Source organism: Siphateles boraxobius, unplaced genomic scaffold, assembly GCF_051911475.1.
Source record: "Siphateles boraxobius isolate OS27281-9 unplaced genomic scaffold, OSU_SipBor_1 22, whole genome shotgun sequence".
NCBI lineage: Eukaryota > Metazoa > Chordata > Actinopteri > Cypriniformes > Leuciscidae > Siphateles > Siphateles boraxobius.
In genome coordinates this window covers 29,657,163-29,677,078 of record NW_027508833.1, presented here as the reverse complement: position 1 = coordinate 29,677,078, position 19,916 = coordinate 29,657,163, and the positions used below count along the sequence as shown (strand labels likewise).

Here is a 19,916-nt window from a genome sequence, read left to right as displayed (position 1 = left end):
TATTATTTTTATTGTTTTTTCTATCATCTATTTCTCATGTATTTTTATTTTTTTTCTTTGTTTTAGTTAGTTACGCATTGCTAACTTCCTTTATTCTATATGTTCAGATGACATTGTACATATCGTTGTTATATTTTGTACAGACATATTTGCAATTTTGTTACAAAATTGTATGCCATGATTGTCATCTCTGTATTGTTTGCAAGCATAATAAAGAAAATTGTTTATTAAAACTGGCAAACTAGCTTAGCATTTTTTTTTTCAGTTTATTGCTGTGAAAATTTTACAACTATAAAAAGTACTTCTAGAATGGGGGGAAACATAAGGGACAACTTTTATATAACAAAGATTATAAACATGAAACAAAGCTCATATTTAAACAAGAACCAACTAACGGAATCAGATAACCCAGTTTACAATTCTTTATATTTTAATGTCCATTGTTTTGTTGCTTTTCTTGCATCAAAACATTTTTTTTCTGAATGTCCACAGAAAGTGGTGCTGGCAACATCTGTCATTCAGCTCTACGTCCTTGCCACTGCAGTCAGCTGGTCCCTGATGCGACCCAAACCGTCTATCATGGTGTCCAGTGTCTCTCTACTCAGCTCCATTGTAATTGTGGACTCACTTGGACCGCCGCTAATGCATGGAGTGTCCTGGAGCTTCAGTAAACAGAGTTTTGAGAGGTATTTTGAAATTTTTTTTTTTATTATCAATCAAAATTAATGTTTTATTCTTATTTCAGAATAATAACTGTTGTAAACCAATGTTTCATTGTTAGATCAGATAAATATCTTAAATTAGATATCTGTTAATAAAATAGTCATTTTAAATTTCAGCATATATTATGTCTCCATCTTACTTTCATTTGCAACAGACAAGTTGGCACAGCCATACGACTCAAGGAGTCCGAAGCAGTTTTCATGTCCACTCGCCACTCCATATCTACCAGCTTTGGCAGTGAAACTATGAAACACACATCATAACTTCACAGCTTCAAAATGGTTTCATTATGGACCACAAGCATAAAATACAATGTCATCAAACATCTTGCAATACAATGAAAATATGAGAAATCACACTCACTTTGATTTGACAAAGCATCATTTCTCCATGTGACACTGAAAATTTTTACACCAAAAAAAATATGTTATGCGCTTGTCTGCAGGGTACATTTCTGCAGTACAGTTATTTGAAGATCTAAAAGAAGGTTTAAAAGTAGTATCCACCTGTTTTCCAAGAGAATTTTAGTGATCAGATTCTTTAAGTTAGAGTGGAATGATCCTGGGAAAATTGACAGGATCTGTTCCGGAGAGGTTAGATTCTGGTACACAACATGATGCGAGAGTGTGTGAAAAGCTGTCAGCAACTGTTGAGGAATAAAAAAAAAGGATGTATTAACACCAACAACATTGATGTGGTTTTGTATGCTCCATTAACATACAAACATTAACCTATTCAATCCAACCAACAACACCTGTGACCAAAAATTTACTTTTGGGTTCGAAGGATCTGAAAAGAGCTGCTAAAGTAGGCCTATTTCTCAAAGTTATCAACTGTAAATGAAGGTGAAAACCGTCTTGAAATTATGTGAACATGATTGTAAAGTCACATGATCAAAGCTGCTTAGGTTTGCTCATCTGAAAAATACAGCAACCATATTGTTAGCCTATGTGTAATAAATATACATGGTCACAGTAACTGTGTAACATGTGGCCAGCAAACATTTCGAATAAATAAGTGATTTATCAAGCATTGCGACATTAATTAATATTCATTTATTGAATATTTCTCATTTATTGAATCAAATGCATGACAGAAAAAAATATTACATTGCTTGCAACTTTCATTTGGCTTTTATGGAGCAGATTACCCATTTGGTTACACACAGGTTACAATAGTAAACATAATAAAAACACATACTTTCACATTAACATTCGAGTTAAAATACATATGGTATTTTAGCTGGGAAATGTTTGAAATCACATGGCATGAACCCACCTGCATCGCTTCATTGCTGGAAATAGACAGAGAAGTGGCAGTTTTTTCGATTACAGACTGACGCTTGGAGGCTCCGGCTGGGAAACTCTCAGCGCAGATTTGACGCACAACATCTTTAGACGGAGCCTGAATCAGAAATAAATAGTGGCAGAATGCACAGCTATTCAATGTTGTCAACAGAAACTGACAAACTGGATATGAATGGGTGACTGGTCGTACCTTTAACAGCAGTTGCAAAGCAGTGAACTGATCCTCTTTAAGAAAAGCCATGTTTCAGACTGAAAGTCGTGGTCACGTGAATACACGACAGTCTAGTGTCAAAATAAAAGACCCTAAGCAAAACGTAGTCGTCATTGCCAAATAGTTTGTGTACTACCTATGTGTACTACTCGTGATAGAATTAGTCAGTATATATTTTGAAAACTTTATATTCTCCATCTTTCCTTCTGTTCTCAACCAGAACAAATGCTCCAATAGCTTTTTACTACCTTAAAAGCTTTTAGGGTTAAGGTACCAGAGACAAAGTTATTTTTGGCAGTTAGTCACAACTACATTCAAATAAAGTTTAGTTTACACGAAATGAAAACTTCTGAAAAAGGTGGTAGTGTTAAAGGGAGTTCACCCAAAAGGATAGTTGTCATTTATTTACCCCCAAGTCGTTCCACACCTGTGTTCATTTCTTTCTTCTGCTGAACAAAAGAAATATGGGTAACCAGACAGTTGATGGGCACGTTTGACTTCAATGGTATGGAGAGGGGAATTTTTTTTTTTTTTTTCATTCACAATAGGAATTATGTATATAATAAACACATGCCCGGTAAACATACTTAAATGAATAGGTGAAGTAGTGAATTCTGTAATTGTATTTTCCTACATTGGAAGTCAATGGGGGGCATCAACTGTCTGGTTACTGACATTCTTCAAAATATCTTTAGTGTTCAGTAGAAGAAAAATTCATACAGGTTTGAAACACATGAGGGTGAGTAAATGAAATCTAAAATTTTCATTTTAAGTGAACTATTACTTTAAAGTTAATCAACAGCTTTCTGAGGGAGCTTTTAAAAGCATATTGCTTTAAAGCATAAAGCATATTGTTTTAAAGAGTCAAATGAACCATTTTTGTAGAGTGCCATTAGAAACAGTAGTCAATTTAATTAACCAGTTGTAGAAATATACTCGTTTCAACTCAAATATCCTCTATGGAATGGTGCCACAGAAAAATAAAATTATGACAATTTACCAAACCAAATATGCCATTTGAAAAAAAAAGGGAAAAAGAATGAACCCACTCAAGACAATAGGTTCTATAAACATTTATTTTGTCTGACTGCAGGAACAGCTCAAACAAGGACACCATACTGTTTAAGAACATCAGTGTATTTTGCGATCTTGCTTTCAATGTTCTTTTCTGCCTGCTTGGTGAGTTATTGAATTTTCTTGGAATAACGCAGCTTGGCCTTTTCCTTTTCTCCTCCAGGGTGGTGGTGATGGCCTGGTACTTCCAGCCAACTTCATGGGCCAATCTTCCAAGCAGGGCAAACTAGAGAAAGAAATCAGAAGATTGTTACAAGTGGGGCACTTTTTTTTTTAAAGGCACAGAATTAAGTGCCACAATCAATGGGGTTTCAAATATTCTGAACCTTATAGACAAGGTAAAACGAGGAATATTTATATATCTAAAGTTTTTTGTCTCAGCTGGTAGTGCATGAAGTGGATTCATGGTAATTAAACTCATACTTGCTGTGGAAAAACATCACTGACAAAAAGCGATTTCAAATATCATTGAAGAGGCATCATAAAAAAATAAAAAGTAACTCGCCTTGCGTGTGGGCTTCAGACGCACAATCTTGAGAGCAGCTGGGACGACCATACGCTTTCTCTGTGGAAAAGAAATGGAGATGAAAAAAAGGCCCATTTCTAACTCCAGGTGAAGCAAAGTCTCAGATAGTCTTGTGTATTCTCAGTTGACACTCAAACAAGGCAGTGAAAAAGCATCATTGACTGAATTAATCTGTGAAATACTAAACTGACTAATCTACCTTGTCATAAGGAGGTGGGATGCCATCAAAGACCTTCAGCCTGTCCAGAGCAGCCTGACCTCTCTTGGTTTTGTGTGGAAGCATACCTGTTCAAGAAAGTCAACATATTTAATCCGTCACACATCCATTGAAAGTGTGCAGTTTATCAGATTATCTCAGTCACTTTCAAACTCAGTAGTCAGATCCGTAGATTGGAATCATCAAACTGTATTCAGATTCGGGATAAATGGGTTCATCATTGTTTGAAGTGTAACCACTGCAAAGTGTCCATGGAGAGGACCCTAAAAAAAAAAACCTGCTCACCTCTTACTGTCCTCCAGAAGATCCTGCTGGGGGTTCTGAAGTGATATTGTCCACGGGAAGGGTTGGTGTTCATCCTCTTGCGGAGGAAGGCCAAATACTTCACTGCACAAACACATGGCATTTAGCACCACACAATACAATAGTTTCACATTGGTCAAAGTTAATGTACTTTAACCCAACATACTTATAGGTGGTCAACAAACTTACATTGCTGCGGTAGAAGTTCCCAGAGATGTTGATACCGTCACACCTCACCACCACAATTTTGTGGCCTGTAAACAAAGGACAAGAAATTACTAAAATGATCAGTTAAAAAAACACAACTGCCACTGGACTGACATCTGTTGAAACCCATTTTAAGCATACGAAATTCTGGTCACAATCTGATTCTTGAAGAGAAGTTGACCAAAAATGAGTTTAGGGTAATTTGAAGGCAAGAAATCAGTTCTTATGTGTGAACTGTTGGGTCGACGTCAGATTGACATCAATATTCGACGTTGGAAATGAAAGTTGGGTTAACATCAGAACCCAAGATCAGACTGACGTCAACATCCAACATCATACAGACGTACAGGATCAGGTCTGTAGGTGTCAGTGCCTAGGGGAACCAAAGAGTCTTAATCCGCCACTGGCTACATGTCTAATAAACATGATCACAGTACTTGTAAACATGCCAGTGGTAAAATCTGTCACCAGCAAACATTGAATACATAAGTGACTTACAAAGCATTGTGAAAATACCCATTTATTTATTCTTTCCTTTGATTTCGTACACCCCTTTCCCTCACAAATGCCTGACAGAAAAATACAAAGTTGCTTTATTGTTTGCAACTTTTTTTTGGCTCTTACGGACCAAATGAGCCATTTCTGACTTGGTTTCACACAGGTTGCAAAAGACATTGAAACATACTTTCACATTAACATAGGAGTAAAATATATCTGGTATTTTAGCTGGGAAATGTTTGAAATCACATGGCATGAACCCACCTGCATCGCTTCATTGCTGGAAATAGACAGAGAAGTGGCAGTTTTTTCGATTACAGACTGACGCTTGGAGGCTCCGGCTGGGAAACTCAGCACAGATTTGACGCACATCTTGAAACAGAGCCTGAATCAGAAATAAAAAGTTGTAGAATGCACAGCCATTCAATGTAGTCAACAGAAATTGACAAAACTGCATATACATTAGGGACTGATCGTACCTTTAACAGCAGTTGCAAAGCAGTGAACTGATCCTCTTTAAGAAAAGCCATGTTTCAGACTTAAAGTCGTGGTCATGAATTCATGACCGAGTCCAGAGTGAAAATAAAAGACCCTACATAAAATGTTACTTAAACTATAATATTTGTGTACACCGTGATAGATAAGTAAAGGCGGTCAGTAATCAGTATATAATTTGATAGGCTTTGATGAGAACTTTGTATTCTCCATCTTTCCTTCTGTTCTCAACAAGTAAAATTGCTCCAATGGCTTTTTACTGCTTTAAAAGCTTTTAAGGTACTAGAGTCAAAGATATTTTTTGCAGGTAGTCACAACTACATTCAAATAAAGTTTAGATAACATTAATACTTTTGACAGAGGTGGTAGTGTTAAAGGGAGTTCACCCAAAGGGATAATGGTCATTTTAACTCAAGTATCCTATGGAATGGTGCCACAGAAACATTCAATTATGACAAGTTTACCAAACCAAATATGCCATTTGAAAAAAGGCACAAAAAAACCCGAACCCACTCAAGACAATAGGTTCTATAAACATTTATTTTGACTGACTGCAGGAACAGCTCAAACAAGGACACCATACTGTTTAAGAACATCAGTGTATTTTGCAATCTTGCTTTCAACGTTCTTTTCTGCCTGCTTGGTGAGCTTGATCTGAATTTTCTTCTTGGAATAACGCAGCTTGGCCTTTTCCTTCCTTTTCTCCTCCAGGGTGGCGGTGATGGCCTGGTACTTCCAGCCAACTTCATGGGCCAATCTTCCAAGCAGGGCAAACTAGAGAAAGAAATCAGAAAATTGTTACAAGTGGGGCGCTTTTTTTAAAGGCACAGAATTAAGTGCCACAATCAATGGGGTTTCAAATATTCTGAACCTTATAGACAAGGTAAAACAAGGAATATTTATATATCTACAGCTTTTTGTCTCAGCTGGTAGTGCATGAAGTGGATTCATGGTCGTTAAACTCATACTTGCTGTGGAAAAACATCACTGACAAAAAGCGATTTCAAATATCATTGAAGAGGCATCATAAAAAAATAAAAAAGTAACTCGCCTTGCGTGTGGGCTTCAGACGCACAATCTTGAGAGCAGCTGGGACGACCATACGCTTTCTCTGTGGAAAAGAAATGGAGATGAAAAAAAGGAAAAAGGCCCATTTCTAACTCCAGGTGAAGCAAAGTCTCAGATAGTCTTGTGTATTCTCAGTTGACACTCAAACAAGGCAGTGAAAAAGCATCATTGACTGAATTAATCTGTGAAATACTAAACTGACTAATCTACCTTGTCATAAGGAGGTGGGATGCCATCAAAGACCTTCAGCCTGTCCAGAGCAGCCTGACCTCTCTTGGTTTTGTGTGGAAGCATACCTGTTCAAGAAAGTCAACATATTTAATCCGTCACACATCCATTGAAAGTGTGCAGTTTATCAGATTATCTCAGTCACTTTCAAACTCAGTAGTCAGATCCGTAGATTGGAATCATCAAACTGTATTCAGATTCGGGATAAATGGGTTCATCATTGTTTGAAGTGTAACCACTGCAAAGCATCCATGGACAGGACAAAAAAAAAACCAAAACACTCACCTCTAACTGTCCTCCAGAAGATCCTGCTGGGGGCTCTGAAGTGATATGGACCACGGGAAGGGTTGGTGTTCATCCTCTTGCGGAGGAAGGCCAAATACTTCACTGCACAAACACATGGCATTTAGGCACCACACAATACAATAGTTTCACATTGGTAAAAATCTGTGTACTTAAAACCCAACATACTTACAGTTGGTCTACAAACTTACATTTGTTGCGGTAGAAGTTCCCAGAGATGTTGATACCTTCACACCTCACCACCACAATTTTGTGGCCTGTAAACAGTACAAGAATTACTAAAATGATAAGTAAAAAACACACACAAAAAAAAAAACTCTGAGATTGACTGACATCTGTTGAAACCCATTTTATGCATATGGCAGTCTGGTCACAAACTGATTCTAAAAGAGAAGTTGACCCTAAAATGAGTTTAGGGTAATTTGACCAAAAATAAATAGTTCTTGTGTGAACTGGCTCTTCAATAAAGAAAAAAAAACATTGCCCTATAATTACACTAACTATTATGCATAGTTGGTACAATTGTATGCATATGGTGTATAAGAACACCTTAAAATAAGGCGTAGCCTAAAAAAATCCACTAAGTTCTTTAAACAAACATAAGTTACCCAGCAACACTTGCTTGGCCACAATTGCGGCGAGGCGACCAAGTAGATGGCCTCTGCCATCAATGATCAGAACCTGTGAAGAAAGGAAACAAAATGTTTAATTAGTATGGAATTGACTAATAATTGTATATGCTTCTATCAAAACATAGCTTTTTGTCTCAGATGGTAGTGCACGTAAAGTATTCTCATGGTCGTTAAACTCGAATACTTAATTGTGGTTGCGATCTAATCATCGACAAAAAGCACATCTGACTTTCGCCATGTGTTACCTAGTAGCTTAATACGCCACCAACAGCTTTTCTATACATTTAATGATAGACTATTCAAAACGTGATCTTTGCAAAGAAACAATGCAAAAACCATTTGCGCCGCTTGCAGTAAAACGTATTTCAATTAATTAACGTTGAACAAAACGATTCGAGACCATTCCATTCGTCAGTTACATACCCTCAAAACATCCTGAAATATAAGTAGCTCATTTATAGAGTACCTGAAAATTGTCAGCAACGCTAGTCCAGTTTTTACTGCACCACGAGTGTTACGATCACTACAGGCCTGTGACTTCCAGCAAGACATGATGCGTGATCGAATTTCTCTCCCAAAAATAGCAGTTCTACCACTTAAAACGGAACCCAAATAACGCAAACAGCGGCAGGTGACGTTATCTACACATTAGCCCTCAAATATCACATTCCCTCGCTGAGGAAAATCGAGATATTTAACGTAAATTGCACCACCCGAACGCACCTTATTGAATCGGTCCGCCATGATGTGGGAAAAGAAAGACACGAGGGGCCGCCCGATGTAAAAGACAGGGGCATGGGCGGGGCTTTAGGCAAAAATCGGAAATGACGTATCAGACTCGCTGTCGCTGTTCTTCATATCCTTCATGCTGGCTGTTCTTCAGAGGACGTTTGTTATCTGATTATTTATTTCTGTTACCATCTGCTGGAGCGCAAATGTGCTGCAAGGGCTCTAAATTTACAAAATCAAATATATTTCTGCTTTGTCTTGAAAAGCTTTTAAAGCAGTAAAGCAACCTGTTCCTGAAGGCTCAACAATACAGCCTAAATCAATACACCTGATTGGTTTATTAGTGTCAAGACCTGAAATGGGTTGGTTAGATAATACAGATATCTAAAATGCATGTAATTTCATTTGGTATTTTTGTGCACCAAGCATATAATTTATACCAAGACAAATTAATGTTCAGACATGTTTATTGACAAGAGGAGAAACCGTACTGATTTAATACATTATATTATTTCAGTGTTTCAATCATATTATGTATTATAATATGCTTTCATTATAAGTGAGAGCAGAGTTTACATAATTGACTTCTTAAAGTAAAGCATCCACAATTATTTAGTGAAGTTTAAAACATTCTGTGTGGGGCATTTGTTTATGAAATGTAATGTCTTGGTGCCAGTCTCAGTCATCATGTTTAAGTTTTCTGATTTTGCCCTCATGGCGACTGATCTCCTGTTGTAATCTCTCAATTTCCTTCTTGTGGTGGTCAATCTCATCCTGGTGGTGTCTTCTCAGAGCAGCTAATTGTTCTTGCTCTTTTCTCCTGTGAAAGTGATAGAAGGGAAGAATAAGACATGAAAATACTTTTGGGTGGCTTCAAATGGGTAAATGGCTTAAATAAATCCTTCTAAAGTAAAACAGTGCAATGAAGGTCTGTGCGAACTTTACAATGGCACACTCAGATATTGAGAGGGCTGCTCTTGCTGATACCCGTGTAAGCAGTAGAGATCTAGTGTGAAAGATGAAGTTCAAAATGAGATCAAGAAAAAACACTCACTTGAAGTACATCTCCTCCTCAGCGGCCTGTTTCTTGCCGAACGCACCTCCTGCTTGCCTCACCGCACCTCCACCACCACCTCCTTTCCCAGCACCTTTACCCAGCTCTCCTAGCTTTATCAGGGGGAGAGACAAGCATAGATTGCACAAGACAGAATTGTTTATTTATTACCCTACCAGTAATTAGTAACTGCTCCATGGATTGTCAAGCACAAATTAAGGCCAATATACAAGTAATTTTATATTATTTATAATATGCAGTTATAGAATTGTATATATATATACACATACATATACACACACATCTGATATGAATACACTGTTCTGCTCCAGGAGTTTGAGTAGAAAGCAAATAATGTAGATCTATCCTGAACGTAAACAAAGGGTCATACCACAAGGGCAACCTGAAAGCGCTCTTGTTGTATAATTACGTGAAAAGTCCCCACTCTCCAACGTAATAACGTAGGGTTAGGGTCACGTGCATAACATACGCATATATTCAGCAAAGTTGACGAAATACATGGCAACAAACTGACAGTGCGTACTGAACAGGCTTTGAAATACGGTGAAATCCTTTTTTCCCAGGCTACGGAAAAGTCAGGCATATTTTTTATATCTACCTGGTCTGACGACATCCTGATCTGTGTGGCCAAAAACTTCCTTATATTAGAGTTTAGAAACTTCGCCATTTTCTCTTCATGTGCTCATGCATTCATGCACTGACATGAACGTGCGCTTCTGTCTTATGTAGACTCAAAACAGGAACGTACCATTATCATAGAAAAAAAGGTGAGCACTACTTGCTTACAATCGCTGTTATCCACGGGTAATTTAGAGTTTGTTCTATTATTGAAAATATAGAACAAACTCCCCACCCCACAAAAAATAGAGAGCTTATTGGGATATTTTTTGTATGTGTTTTTATTCTAAGAAACAATGGTACAGTCGACAGCCGTGGATCAAATTGTTGTATCTATGTATACATTTATGCATGTATCTATATATAAATATATATAAAGAGCAAATATATATTCTAACAAACTACAAACAAATCTATGGCTGTGTCCGAAATCGCCCCCTTTACCCTTAAATATGGCACTCCAAATACCCGGACTTGCAGTCTTTGCACTTGACTACTTGATGTATTTCCTGTACAGGATTAGGCCCTATAGCTAAATCAGGGCATTTAAGTAGCTTTAGAAAAAACATGGCTGGTGTTGATCTTGAGACTAAACAATGGCACTGACACATTTTAACAAACAGCTCAAACATGCATTATAGTCTGGGACTAGGGACTAACCCTGGGTTTATGATTTACAACCAACTTATGTTATATCCAATTCATTTAATTTACAGCGGAATATTTTCTCGCAATTTTATATTGCGAGAAAATTTTATACATCTTTTTTATACATCTCGCAATTTTGGGGCATATGAGTTCCTGAACATTCACATAAACATTAAATGGATACATAAAATAAGCTTATACCAAAGGTGTTGTGATCTTTTTTTATTATTTTTTTATTCATAGTGATGCAAAAGTTAATCTTTCCAGTCTATTCAGTCAATCATTCCAGATATCAAAGACATATTCCTTGGGGATAAGTATGAACCCACAGCCATATTACTCTAAGGATGTTACTGTTTAGGGCTAATTTTCAATAGCTAGGCATTTCATGAACTCTTTAAGCCATTAACATGTCAGTCATAATAAAAGCCTTAAGAGTCCAACATTTTGACATTAAATTTAACAGCCATGTGTATTCCTAATTTTAAAACTCATAAGAATCCATACAAATTCAGTTCCAAGCCACCATCAAAACTGATACGATTCAGGGATTAAATTGAGCAAATGAGGAAAAAAGATGTGACAGCATCATGTTTCTACACATTCTCATAGTAACATCTTGCACACTCAGGCACAGAGACAAAAATAACTAAATAATTAAACAAGATTTCTAACCACTCATTAAATATTTTTAAAGTCACCTTTGCCCTTGTATGTTGCTCTTATTTCACAAAAAGTATTTATTTACACAAACGCTCAAACCCTTTTTTGGTTATAAAAGTAAAACAAAATTATTTCAAAAGGTTGTCAAAAGAACTAAAATTGGAATAGACATTTTAGTAGGCCTTATTGAGCAATACAAGTTAAGAATAGTGGTCTCACATAACATACTGCAGACAATCCTCATTCCCCTCTGAAATGTTTTACCCTCCTCTCTCTCACAGTCCAAGTGGATTACAATAAATCAAAGTGGAAATGCATGGTTCTAAAGAACAGGAGAGGCAATTCACAGCTAAAATGTACAATCGAATTAAAACTATCAAAATCATATCAAGAACAATTGCAAAAGGCATACAGAACTTAACATCTTGTACACTGAATTGTCTTAGGCCATCTGAAAACAATTTAGACTTCCTTCCAGGGTGATAAACAAATGAAAAAACCCAAACACTTAGAAAGAGGAATAGAAATAAAAGATAGGGAAGGAGAGAGAAATAGGCATTGATATCAGAGGGCCAACAGAGGCCGGCGGACACCCCTTCTCGGGGGAGCGAGTGGTGAACGTGGCCCCCCCTTGCTAAGCTGTCAGTCTTGCTTGGGCCCAGTGAGGGCTCTGAGCCGCTCGAGCAGGGGAGGATGGGAGTAATGCCACATAGAGAACAGCCAATCTGCTACAGGAAAGCCCAGGTTGTCTTTATTGAGCTTGATGAGAGCGGAGTACAGCTCAGATGATCGGCCCATACTGCGCGCAAATGCATCTGCCTGAAACTCGAACCTTCGGCTCAACACTGTCAGACAGAACGATAGCAACTGCAGCAGAAAGAAAAAAGAAGGTGAACATGGATCAGATGTTTTTTATTATTCAGAAAATTAGCATTACTGCATCCGAAATCACATACTCTTGAGTGGGTACTTACTTTGAAGAAGTTATTACTTTATGACTGATAAAAAGTTAAGTTCTATCTATATAGTATGAATGTGTGTAATATGAATGTAATCTGGACGTACTACATTCGCCATGTTATTATTATCTCGTGACCTACCAGTTGAGTTGCTTTACTGCCATTCACAAATCCTCTCCTGTGGCCTCATGGGATAGTACAGTGTTCATCATATTCACACTTCACAATCTCACTGGAAGTAGGAGGCCATCAGGGTACTTTTTGCCTACTCTTTTATGAGTACTATAAATTTGGACATAATTCTTTTGTCACATACTGTTTTTCACCTACTATATAGTTGGGAAGTATGTGATATCAGATGGAGCCCATGTCTTTTACAAATGTATTATAATGTCCTGCATGGATCATAATTTCTAATCAAAAATGTTCGCATGCAGGTTAACAAATGAGCCAGCATGTATTTTTCAGAGAAAGGAAGGGGCAGGGAAAAAAAAGTAAGATGTGTTACCTCATTGTAAGGTGAGAAGATAAACTGAAAGATGATCATCAGCCCGATAAGAGTCGGTTGGGTGTCATGAAAACCAAATGCCATGAAGAGCTCTTTTTGACCAATCATCACAGCAAAGAGAAAGAAACACAGGAAGGAGTTCATCTGTAAAGAAACATGGAGACATTAACATCATAAAATGATGGTCCTCTTTTCTTATGCTCTTATAAAGACAGGAAATCAACAATAAAACAATAGTTTTCGGAGAAACTGACATTGCAGAATTCAAGAATGTGTAGTGACAAAAACAATTGATATAGTAGCTGTGAGAAATACCACAAGACAAGAATGCATTTCCTTTGTGAAGACTATTAATCTGGTCATTGACAGCTAAAGTTAACAAAAAAGCACAGCCATGTAGACTGCAACGCACCTGGCTGATGACAATGTTCTTGACTGTATGGCCTAGTTTCCAATGTCCCAGTTCATGTCCAAGAACGGCCAGAACCTCAGGGTTACTGCAGCCCTGTTTCTTGTTCTAAATAGAGAAGAAAAAAAACAAAACATTTTGAAACACTGAAAATAAATGGCTACCAAATGCAGTGTAAGAGACGCATGGAAATGATGCAGTACCCACTTTTTGTATTATTGTTATGGACTATTTTTTTTCCCTTGCACTATTAATCAAAAGTTAGGGTCTGTAAGATTTGTTTCATGTTTAATAAGTCTCTTATGCTAAACAAAACTGCATTTATTTGATTACAAATACAGTAAAAACTAATATGGTGAAAACTTAATACAATTTAAAACTGTGTTGATAGCAATTATTCCAGTCTTCAGTGTCCCATGATCCTTCAGAAACATTCTAATATGCTGATTTGATTCTCAAGAAAAATGTATTATTATTATCATCATCAGAATAAAACAGATGTGCTGCAGTGATTAATATTTTTGTGGAAACAGTGATAATTCTTTTTAGGTACAGCATTTTTTTATTATTCTTTTTCAACAAATATTTTTACTTTTGATCAATTTAATGTGCTCTTGCTAAATAAAAGTATATATAAATAAATAAATAAAAACATACTGATCCCAAACCTTTGAACGATAGTGTACATGCAAAAGAAATACAGTAGGGATGCACCTAAAATGACAATTTGGGGATGAAACGGAAAAATTCACAATAGACTTGGACAAAAACTGAACATAAATCAAAAACTTTTTAAATAATCAGTACTCAAAGAGCTAAAACTGAGTTGTACAATTGCACATAAGGCAGTTTTTGTATCAACTTTTTATTAACAGAATTGTTTCTACTATATAAATAATTTAAAATCTAAACATTTAAACAACAAAAAGACATCACAAACCAAACAGGTTAAAGGGTTACTTCACCCAAAAATGTAAATTCTGCATCTGAAACCTTCGGAGACTGACACGGAAGAGAAGAAATTGTGGAATAAATTCATTTATTTATTTATTTATTTTTGCGCACAAAAAGTATTCTTGTCGCTTCATAACATTAAGGATTCTTGAGGTAATGTAACGTGACATTGTATTGTCTACAAGTTGTTTTACTGCCATCTTTCCCAGTTGAAACACTGATTGAGCGATTAAATGAGACAGGATTCATTTCTCAAGTTGTGAAAGTGAAACGTGATGGCCAAGTATGGTAACCCATACTTGGAATTTGACCTCTGCATTTAACCCATCCAAGTAAGTGCACACACATTAGGAGCAGAGTAGTGAGTAGTGAACACACACACACTGCAAACGTGGATACACACACCAGGAGCAGCGGGCAGCCTTGAGTTGCGCCCGGGGAGCGATTGGGGGTTAGGTGCCTTGCTCAAGGACACCTCAGTCATATTCCTGCCGGTACTGGAATCAAACCAGCAACCTTTGGGTCACCAGTCCAACTCTGTTACCATTAGGCCATGACTGCCCCGTAATATATCTTTCAACATACCCTCTCGTGTTCTGTTCACCCATGTTTATTTCGTGCCGTAACTAACTAATAGTAAAGACATGAGATGATCGATTCATGTGCGCTTTGAACCATGCTGTTGCTTGAACTGAGGCGGCTACAGCCGCATTAAAGAGCGCCAAATTTCGGTAGCTGGAATTTCGGTGCAACCCTACAATACAGCATTCTATCACATTTGTTATTGTTTTAGCCCTGACCCTCTGACCTTTGGTTTGGACTTGCTTTCATTGGCCACCGCCTCGTTCTCCTCTACAGTTCCTGGCTCTTTCTCTCCAGATTTATTTAGAGGGGAGTAGTCCTCCAACAGAGTGTCAAATAGCACAATGCGCTTATTTTTGAAGAAACCATAGAAGTAGGCATTACTGTGGGAAGATCTCTTTGAACCTAGAATAGAGAATATTAGGAGAAGGGAGAAAAGAGGGCAATATATCAAGACTGAAACAATTTTAGTTCTATAGAAAAATGATGATTATAGTATGCTGTACCTTCCACTACATACACCTTGGTGAGGGGGAAGTAGATGGATTTTGCCATGCTCTCAATCTCACTCTTCAGCTCTCCATCTGGCAACGGAGTGAACTTATCAAACAGAGGGGCGATGTAGTCTGCGTAGATAGTCACCAGAATCTGTAGACCAAAGAAGAAGGGACAGTTCAGTTCACTTTTTTCTATATCCTCACAGACAACACATGCAGCAGAAGCACGGAAAACTGACCAGTGAGACGATGAGTGTGAAGAGCCAGGCGTAGATGAAAAAGTAATCACCGCCAATCTTGATGATGTAGAGGAGTAATGTTGTCACTGGTAACAAAATACACTGAGTCACAGCAAACTTCTTGAGTGCGTCTTTCAGGAAGAAACCCAGTGTCTATAAGCAAGGGACAAATTAAAGAGATTTCAGTACATTTCATCATCAGTTTTATTCCTGCTATAACAGACAGATAGATGTGATCTAGACTTTATCTACCTGCTGGTTGAATCCATGCTTCTCCTCAATAACAAAAGTGTTATAGAGGCTCCAGGGAAGGCCAGTGAAAGCACTAAAGAGTGTCGCTAGCATCAGGAACGCCAAAGAATGGGAGATCTGTAGGTAAGAAGACCATTTGAGATGCTCAGAAGAGCATACTAGTATAAAACTCTTAATATTTCAGCAGTATATAGTATGTACAGAATACAATATATTTTTTATTCATGAAGGTGATTAGACTACTTAAAGACATTAATTTTCACATAAAATGTCATTAAAATGGAAAACAAAAGTTTTCAAGATGTTAATGTCCCCCTATTATGCCATTTTAAAGGTTGTTATTTTGGAGTTCTCCTACAATGGGTTTACATGCATGCAAGTTAAAAAAAAAAACACTTTAATTTTCTCTCAATATACATTGCATTCTCTCCTCTTTTCTCTCAGTGTCTGAAATGTATAATCAAGGATTTAGTCTCTCTAAACCACACCTTTTTGAGATACAACTCTGCTCTGATTGGTCAGACGGCCCAGTCTGTTATGATTGGTCTACCGCTTACAGTGCTTGTAAAGTGGATCGACAACACAAACTGAACTCTTCCAGATCTCAGCTACAAATTACTGTTTGAGGGCAGGTATGTTTGTTTTTATTTACATACCAGCATCTATGCCTATTTTCGTGACAAGATGTACACTACCATTTAAAAGTTTTAAAGATTTTTAAAAGGTGTCTTTTTTGCTTACCAAGGTTGCGTTTATTTGATCAAAATACAGCAAAAACAGTAATATTGTGAAATATTATTTTAATATAGTTTAAAATGTAATTTATTCCTGTAATGTAATTAGCATTCATCTGAAATAGAAAGCTTTTGAAACATTATACATTACCGTTCAAAAGTTTAGGGGTTTGTTTGGAAAATAAATTATTACTTTTATTCAGCAAGGATGAATTAAATCGATCAAAAGTGACAGTAAAGACATTTATAATCTACCTCGTACTCTGGACCAAAACCAAAACGAGCTGTGAGACTCCCTGACACTTTCCAAAGGAATGGAATTCCTCCAAGGAGCAGTATCAGCTACAAAATAAAACAAGACAAAAAAAAGATTAAACATGCTCAGAGGAAGAGACAGATGCAAGTAAAAAGAGAGGGAAAAAATCTTAAAATAAGTTAATTTAAGATTTGCAGTCCATGCTTATTCAGAATGAATCCACAAGGTGCATGATTTTCCCACCAGAAAACTCATGAGAAACTTGTAATAGAAACATACAGATGTGAAGTTGTCTGATCATAAAACATATGAAAAAGCCTGCATCATACTTGATTAAAAAATAAATAAATACATAATCACCCCACCACTTAGGAGGAAGTTTTAAATCTTTGAAACTGAAATTTCTTTGGATGTGGTTTTAACCTCACCGTGCCCTCAACCTCAGAGTAGAGTCCAGACCAGAAGCCAAAGTTGCTCTTGTCCAGCTGATAGAGGCGAGATTTTTCAAAGGTCTCTGAATCCATTATCTTGCCCAGCTCAGTGGGCACATGCATTGTTGTCCTGTAGATCTTCCTCTGTGAAAGGTTAAACGTGTATTGGTGTTTATACAGAGTTTAGCGTTTCAGTATATCAAAATGCATTTGAAAAAAACTCTAAAGGGAAGAATATGGATTTTAATAATCATAATATGCAAATTAGAATAGAGAATCATACATGCATAAAGTGACTGACATTGAATGATTTTCACAAACGTTACAAAGCAATGAGCATATGCTCACCTGTCTATAGGCGAGGTAGGCCTCCCAAATATACACCGTCCATGAGAAGACCAGGACAGCGTAAAAGATTTTGTCTTCAACTGGTAATGCAAGAATTTCCTGCAGCATTATTCCGGCTTGGTAGTTATTTGTTGGCACCGTTAAGTTAATTAACGTTACCTCGGGAGTCGGGCTATCCAGGAGTCTGCTGCCTTTTCATTCAATGCAACAGATAATCTTCGTCCCTGTTCCGACCCAATACGAGACTTGAACCTCAAGAGAATGTGTATGTGCTATGTCCATATATTAGAGAAACTACATCCAGAGAACCACAAATAACTATAACTCATGCTATATCACTTCCTTTCCCATTCATATGAAAATAGGGTGTAACTAGAAACTGTGTTCGACCGGACACCAGAGCAAAACAAAATGGGTTCCTGAACTATTTTTATTTGTAATTGTATGAGTTTGGTAAATTAAAATGTACAATTTATGAAGGTTCTGTGATAAACTGGATTCATGTATAAAAAATGACTGATTAATCATATATTATGTATATAGTTTTTAGTCTTTAGTTAAACGGTTCCACTGCAGTCAAAATGATGCGAGCAAAGGTCTTCAGAACTATACATAAAACATATTATTAAAGTGATCACAAATGTTACATTAGTCAGACACTTACGAAATATAAATGTATAGACGGGTGTTTTTTTTTCAACTTTGGACACCTTTATGCACCATTTTTTTTAATTTATTTTTTTATATAAGTATTACCTGTACCAGAAAAAACAAACTTTTCCCGTTTTTAAAAACTAGTGTGTGACATGCAACCGTGTCAATGAAGAAGAGCATGCAGGCTTGCGTTGAAAGGATACGGGGCAGTTGAAGAAAACAAGGCAGATATCACTTATGAATAGATCATTTTCACAATTGCATGAGTACAAGCATAATTCAGAACTGCTGAGAGATCAAGTGAGGAAACTGATTTATATTAAATTAGTTAAGCATCTCTTACCAAAGCTAAATAAACGTATTTCCTAAATGTACTTCCCACTGTTTTTGTGTTCCTACAAACGTTACGTAAAAATTCATAAAATAATTTACCCCACACACTCGAAAAGACATGTTCAAAAACCCTTGTCTGTCTCTATAGAAACTACAAAACGCTCTGGATAAAGTCGCGCAATGGACGAAGATCAGTCTGCTGCGGAGGTACTTTTTGACAAAAAACCTAACAATAAATAGTATTATGTAGTAGTCATTATTCTTACTTTTATGTGTAGTATAAATAATCTCTCGATTTGTTCATACTAAAACTGCGACCATAACCATGTATTACTTTCATTCACAGACTACACTTGTTGTGGACGAGATTAACACAGTTATCAAAGAAGTATTTACTACCCCAATCTTTAACTATCAATTCAATTACTTTGATTGCATGAGTAAATATTTTTAATTGCATGAGTAAATATTTTTAAATGTAAATGATCAACATTCATTGCAATAATCATGTATTACGGGGTCTTTTGATTACAGGCTGTTGAAAGCACCATTGTAAACCACTCTTACCAACACAACAAAATCAACCAGTGGATGTCAAACATTGTGGAGTCAAGTTAGTCAGCTAACTAAATTATGAAAACCTTTCAAGTAGGGCCTACATAGGTATGGTAACATGCAATTTAAACAACAATAATACTTATGTAAACCTGTATGTTTTCCCAAATCCACTCTTCTGTTTGTTCAAGCAGTGACATGTATCATACTGCAGAAAAATGGGGGAGGTTTGCGCACTGCCAGCTCGTGTTTCTGGGAAAACACTACAGATGGTAAGACATTGTAGGAACGGGCAAATATTTCAGATTTAATTTCTTACTTTAAATAATTCAATCATTATCGGGGATTTTTTTTTTTAATGACATTGACTTATTTTCCCACAGGGAGCTGCACAGTACGGTGGGAGAATAAAACCATATACTGCATAGTTAGTATTTTTTTGGGCTTGCCATCTAAGGATGAATATCAACATGTAGGCCTGGCACCTGTACAAAGATTTCTGAACCTTTTTGAAAGCCTCATAAACAAGCAATGCTGTCCCTGTTGAATTTGTAACTTGAATAATTGTATTTCCAATTCTGAATGTGTATGTCTTTCCATAGTATATATATAAAACCAACTAAACTTAAAATGGATCCTGTGGAGTAATTTATAGTTATGGGTCTGATTTGTATACAACA

At 36.7% G+C, this 19,916-nt stretch overlaps 5 protein-coding genes, 5 non-coding genes and 1 pseudogene across 12 annotated transcripts; 1 reads left to right on the top strand and 10 right to left on the bottom strand.

The window, feature by feature from the left end:
* Window positions 1-81: 81 nt before the first annotated feature.
* On the bottom strand, window positions 82-5,540 carry commd9 (COMM domain containing 9). 2 transcript variants are annotated; one of them, XM_077239593.1, is made up of 6 exons: window positions 2,221-2,324; window positions 2,002-2,127; window positions 1,230-1,369; window positions 1,087-1,121; window positions 863-966; window positions 82-662 (listed from the first exon to the last, which is right to left on the bottom strand). In XM_077239593.1, exons 1-6 carry the CDS (start codon window positions 2,269-2,271, stop codon window positions 525-527), a joined length of 594 nt encoding a protein of 197 aa, XP_077095708.1. In that variant the 5' UTR covers window positions 2,272-2,324; the 3' UTR covers window positions 82-524. The 2 variants fall into 2 exon arrangements, with proteins under 2 accessions (XP_077095708.1, XP_077095709.1); XM_077239594.1 differs by lacking the exons at window positions 2,002-2,127; window positions 2,221-2,324 and adding an exon at window positions 5,331-5,540.
* On the bottom strand, window positions 3,300-4,444 carry LOC143747100 (large ribosomal subunit protein uL13-like; annotated as a pseudogene). Its single transcript, XR_013206669.1, has 4 exons — window positions 4,344-4,444; window positions 4,041-4,126; window positions 3,821-3,880; window positions 3,300-3,541 (listed from the first exon to the last, which is right to left on the bottom strand). The product of XR_013206669.1 is annotated as a large ribosomal subunit protein uL13-like (transcript).
* On the bottom strand, window positions 3,687-3,765 carry LOC143747416 (small nucleolar RNA Z195/SNORD33/SNORD32 family). The gene has a single exon (XR_013206736.1). It is a non-coding gene; the product is annotated as a small nucleolar RNA Z195/SNORD33/SNORD32 family (small nucleolar RNA).
* Window positions 4,209-4,284, bottom strand: LOC143747418 (small nucleolar RNA SNORD50). The gene has a single exon (XR_013206739.1). It is a non-coding gene; the product is annotated as a small nucleolar RNA SNORD50 (small nucleolar RNA).
* Window positions 5,541-6,083: 543 nt separating the features above from the next.
* On the bottom strand, window positions 6,084-7,837 carry LOC143747099 (large ribosomal subunit protein uL13). The gene is made up of 6 exons (XM_077239595.1): window positions 7,769-7,837; window positions 7,352-7,417; window positions 7,143-7,244; window positions 6,840-6,925; window positions 6,613-6,672; window positions 6,084-6,335 (listed from the first exon to the last, which is right to left on the bottom strand). Exons 3-6 carry the CDS (start codon window positions 7,213-7,215, stop codon window positions 6,126-6,128), a joined length of 429 nt encoding a protein of 142 aa, XP_077095710.1. The 5' UTR covers window positions 7,216-7,244; window positions 7,352-7,417; window positions 7,769-7,837; the 3' UTR covers window positions 6,084-6,125.
* On the bottom strand, window positions 6,478-6,556 carry LOC143747415 (small nucleolar RNA Z195/SNORD33/SNORD32 family). Its single transcript, XR_013206735.1, has one exon. It is a non-coding gene; the product is annotated as a small nucleolar RNA Z195/SNORD33/SNORD32 family (small nucleolar RNA).
* On the bottom strand, window positions 7,008-7,083 carry LOC143747417 (small nucleolar RNA SNORD50). The gene has a single exon (XR_013206737.1). It is a non-coding gene; the product is annotated as a small nucleolar RNA SNORD50 (small nucleolar RNA).
* An 83-nt stretch (window positions 7,838-7,920) lies between the features above and the next one.
* LOC143747414 (small nucleolar RNA Z195/SNORD33/SNORD32 family) lies at window positions 7,921-8,008 on the bottom strand. Its single transcript, XR_013206734.1, has one exon. It is a non-coding gene; the product is annotated as a small nucleolar RNA Z195/SNORD33/SNORD32 family (small nucleolar RNA).
* Window positions 8,009-8,970: 962 nt separating this feature from the next.
* atp5if1b (ATP synthase inhibitory factor subunit 1b) lies at window positions 8,971-10,339 on the bottom strand. The gene is made up of 3 exons (XM_077239596.1): window positions 10,195-10,339; window positions 9,576-9,688; window positions 8,971-9,341 (listed from the first exon to the last, which is right to left on the bottom strand). Exons 1-3 carry the CDS (start codon window positions 10,261-10,263, stop codon window positions 9,200-9,202), a joined length of 324 nt encoding a protein of 107 aa, XP_077095711.1. The 5' UTR covers window positions 10,264-10,339; the 3' UTR covers window positions 8,971-9,199.
* Window positions 10,340-11,069: 730 nt separating this feature from the next.
* On the bottom strand, window positions 11,070-18,092 carry zmpste24 (zinc metallopeptidase, STE24 homolog). Its single transcript, XM_077239589.1, has 10 exons — window positions 17,695-18,092; window positions 17,344-17,490; window positions 16,915-17,001; window positions 15,926-16,042; window positions 15,674-15,826; window positions 15,444-15,585; window positions 15,164-15,342; window positions 13,405-13,509; window positions 12,993-13,136; window positions 11,070-12,392 (listed from the first exon to the last, which is right to left on the bottom strand). Exons 1-10 carry the CDS (start codon window positions 17,800-17,802, stop codon window positions 12,168-12,170), a joined length of 1,407 nt encoding a protein of 468 aa, XP_077095704.1. The 5' UTR covers window positions 17,803-18,092; the 3' UTR covers window positions 11,070-12,167.
* Window positions 18,093-18,515: 423 nt separating this feature from the next.
* On the top strand, window positions 18,516-19,861 carry dynlt1a (dynein light chain Tctex-type 1a). Its single transcript, XM_077239597.1, is given in 7 exon segments — window positions 18,516-18,648; window positions 18,830-18,888; window positions 19,028-19,069; window positions 19,216-19,295; window positions 19,297-19,349; window positions 19,428-19,508; window positions 19,620-19,861. Coding segments are annotated over 6 exon segments (447 nt in total). The 5' UTR covers window positions 18,516-18,648; window positions 18,830-18,861; the 3' UTR covers window positions 19,784-19,861.
* The last annotated feature ends 55 nt before the right edge of the window (window positions 19,862-19,916 follow it).

What these genes read in the sequence shown, in the direction of transcription:
- commd9 (XM_077239593.1), bottom strand. Translation starts at nt 2,271, where the DNA reads ATGGCTTTTCTTAAAGAGGATCAGTTCACTGCTTTGCAACTGCTGTTA. An exon ending in TGATGCTTTGTCAAATCAAA is followed by an intron (nt 967 to 1,086) that starts GTGAGTGTGATT and finishes TGTGTTTCATAG; the next exon opens with TTTCACTGCCAAAGCTGGTA. An exon ending in CTTGTCTGTTGCAAATGAAA is followed by an intron (nt 663 to 862) that starts GTAAGATGGAGA and finishes TGTTTACTGAAG; the next exon opens with CTCCAGGACACTCCATGCAT.
- LOC143747099 (XM_077239595.1), bottom strand. Translation starts at nt 7,215, where the DNA reads ATGAACACCAACCCTTCCCGTGGTCCATATCACTTCAGAGCCCCCAGC. An exon ending in CTTCTGGAGGACAGTTAGAG is followed by an intron (nt 6,926 to 7,142) that starts GTGAGTGTTTTG and finishes TTTCTTGAACAG; the next exon opens with GTATGCTTCCACACAAAACC. An exon ending in GTCTGAAGCCCACACGCAAG is followed by an intron (nt 6,336 to 6,612) that starts GCGAGTTACTTT and finishes TTCTTTCTCTAG; the next exon opens with TTTGCCCTGCTTGGAAGATT.
- atp5if1b (XM_077239596.1), bottom strand. Translation starts at nt 10,263, where the DNA reads ATGGCGAAGTTTCTAAACTCTAATATAAGGAAGTTTTTGGCCACACAG. An exon ending in TCAGGATGTCGTCAGACCAG is followed by an intron (nt 9,689 to 10,194) that starts GTAGATATAAAA and finishes CCCCTGATAAAG; the next exon opens with CTAGGAGAGCTGGGTAAAGG. An exon ending in GAGGAGGAGATGTACTTCAA is followed by an intron (nt 9,342 to 9,575) that starts GTGAGTGTTTTT and finishes TCACTTTCACAG; the next exon opens with GAGAAAAGAGCAAGAACAAT.
- zmpste24 (XM_077239589.1), bottom strand. Translation starts at nt 17,802, where the DNA reads ATGCTGCAGGAAATTCTTGCATTACCAGTTGAAGACAAAATCTTTTAC. An exon ending in ACTCTGAGGTTGAGGGCACG is followed by an intron (nt 17,002 to 17,343) that starts GTGAGGTTAAAA and finishes TTTATTTTGTAG; the next exon opens with CTGATACTGCTCCTTGGAGG. An exon ending in TCACACTCATCGTCTCACTG is followed by an intron (nt 15,586 to 15,673) that starts GTCAGTTTTCCG and finishes TTTGGTCTACAG; the next exon opens with ATTCTGGTGACTATCTACGC.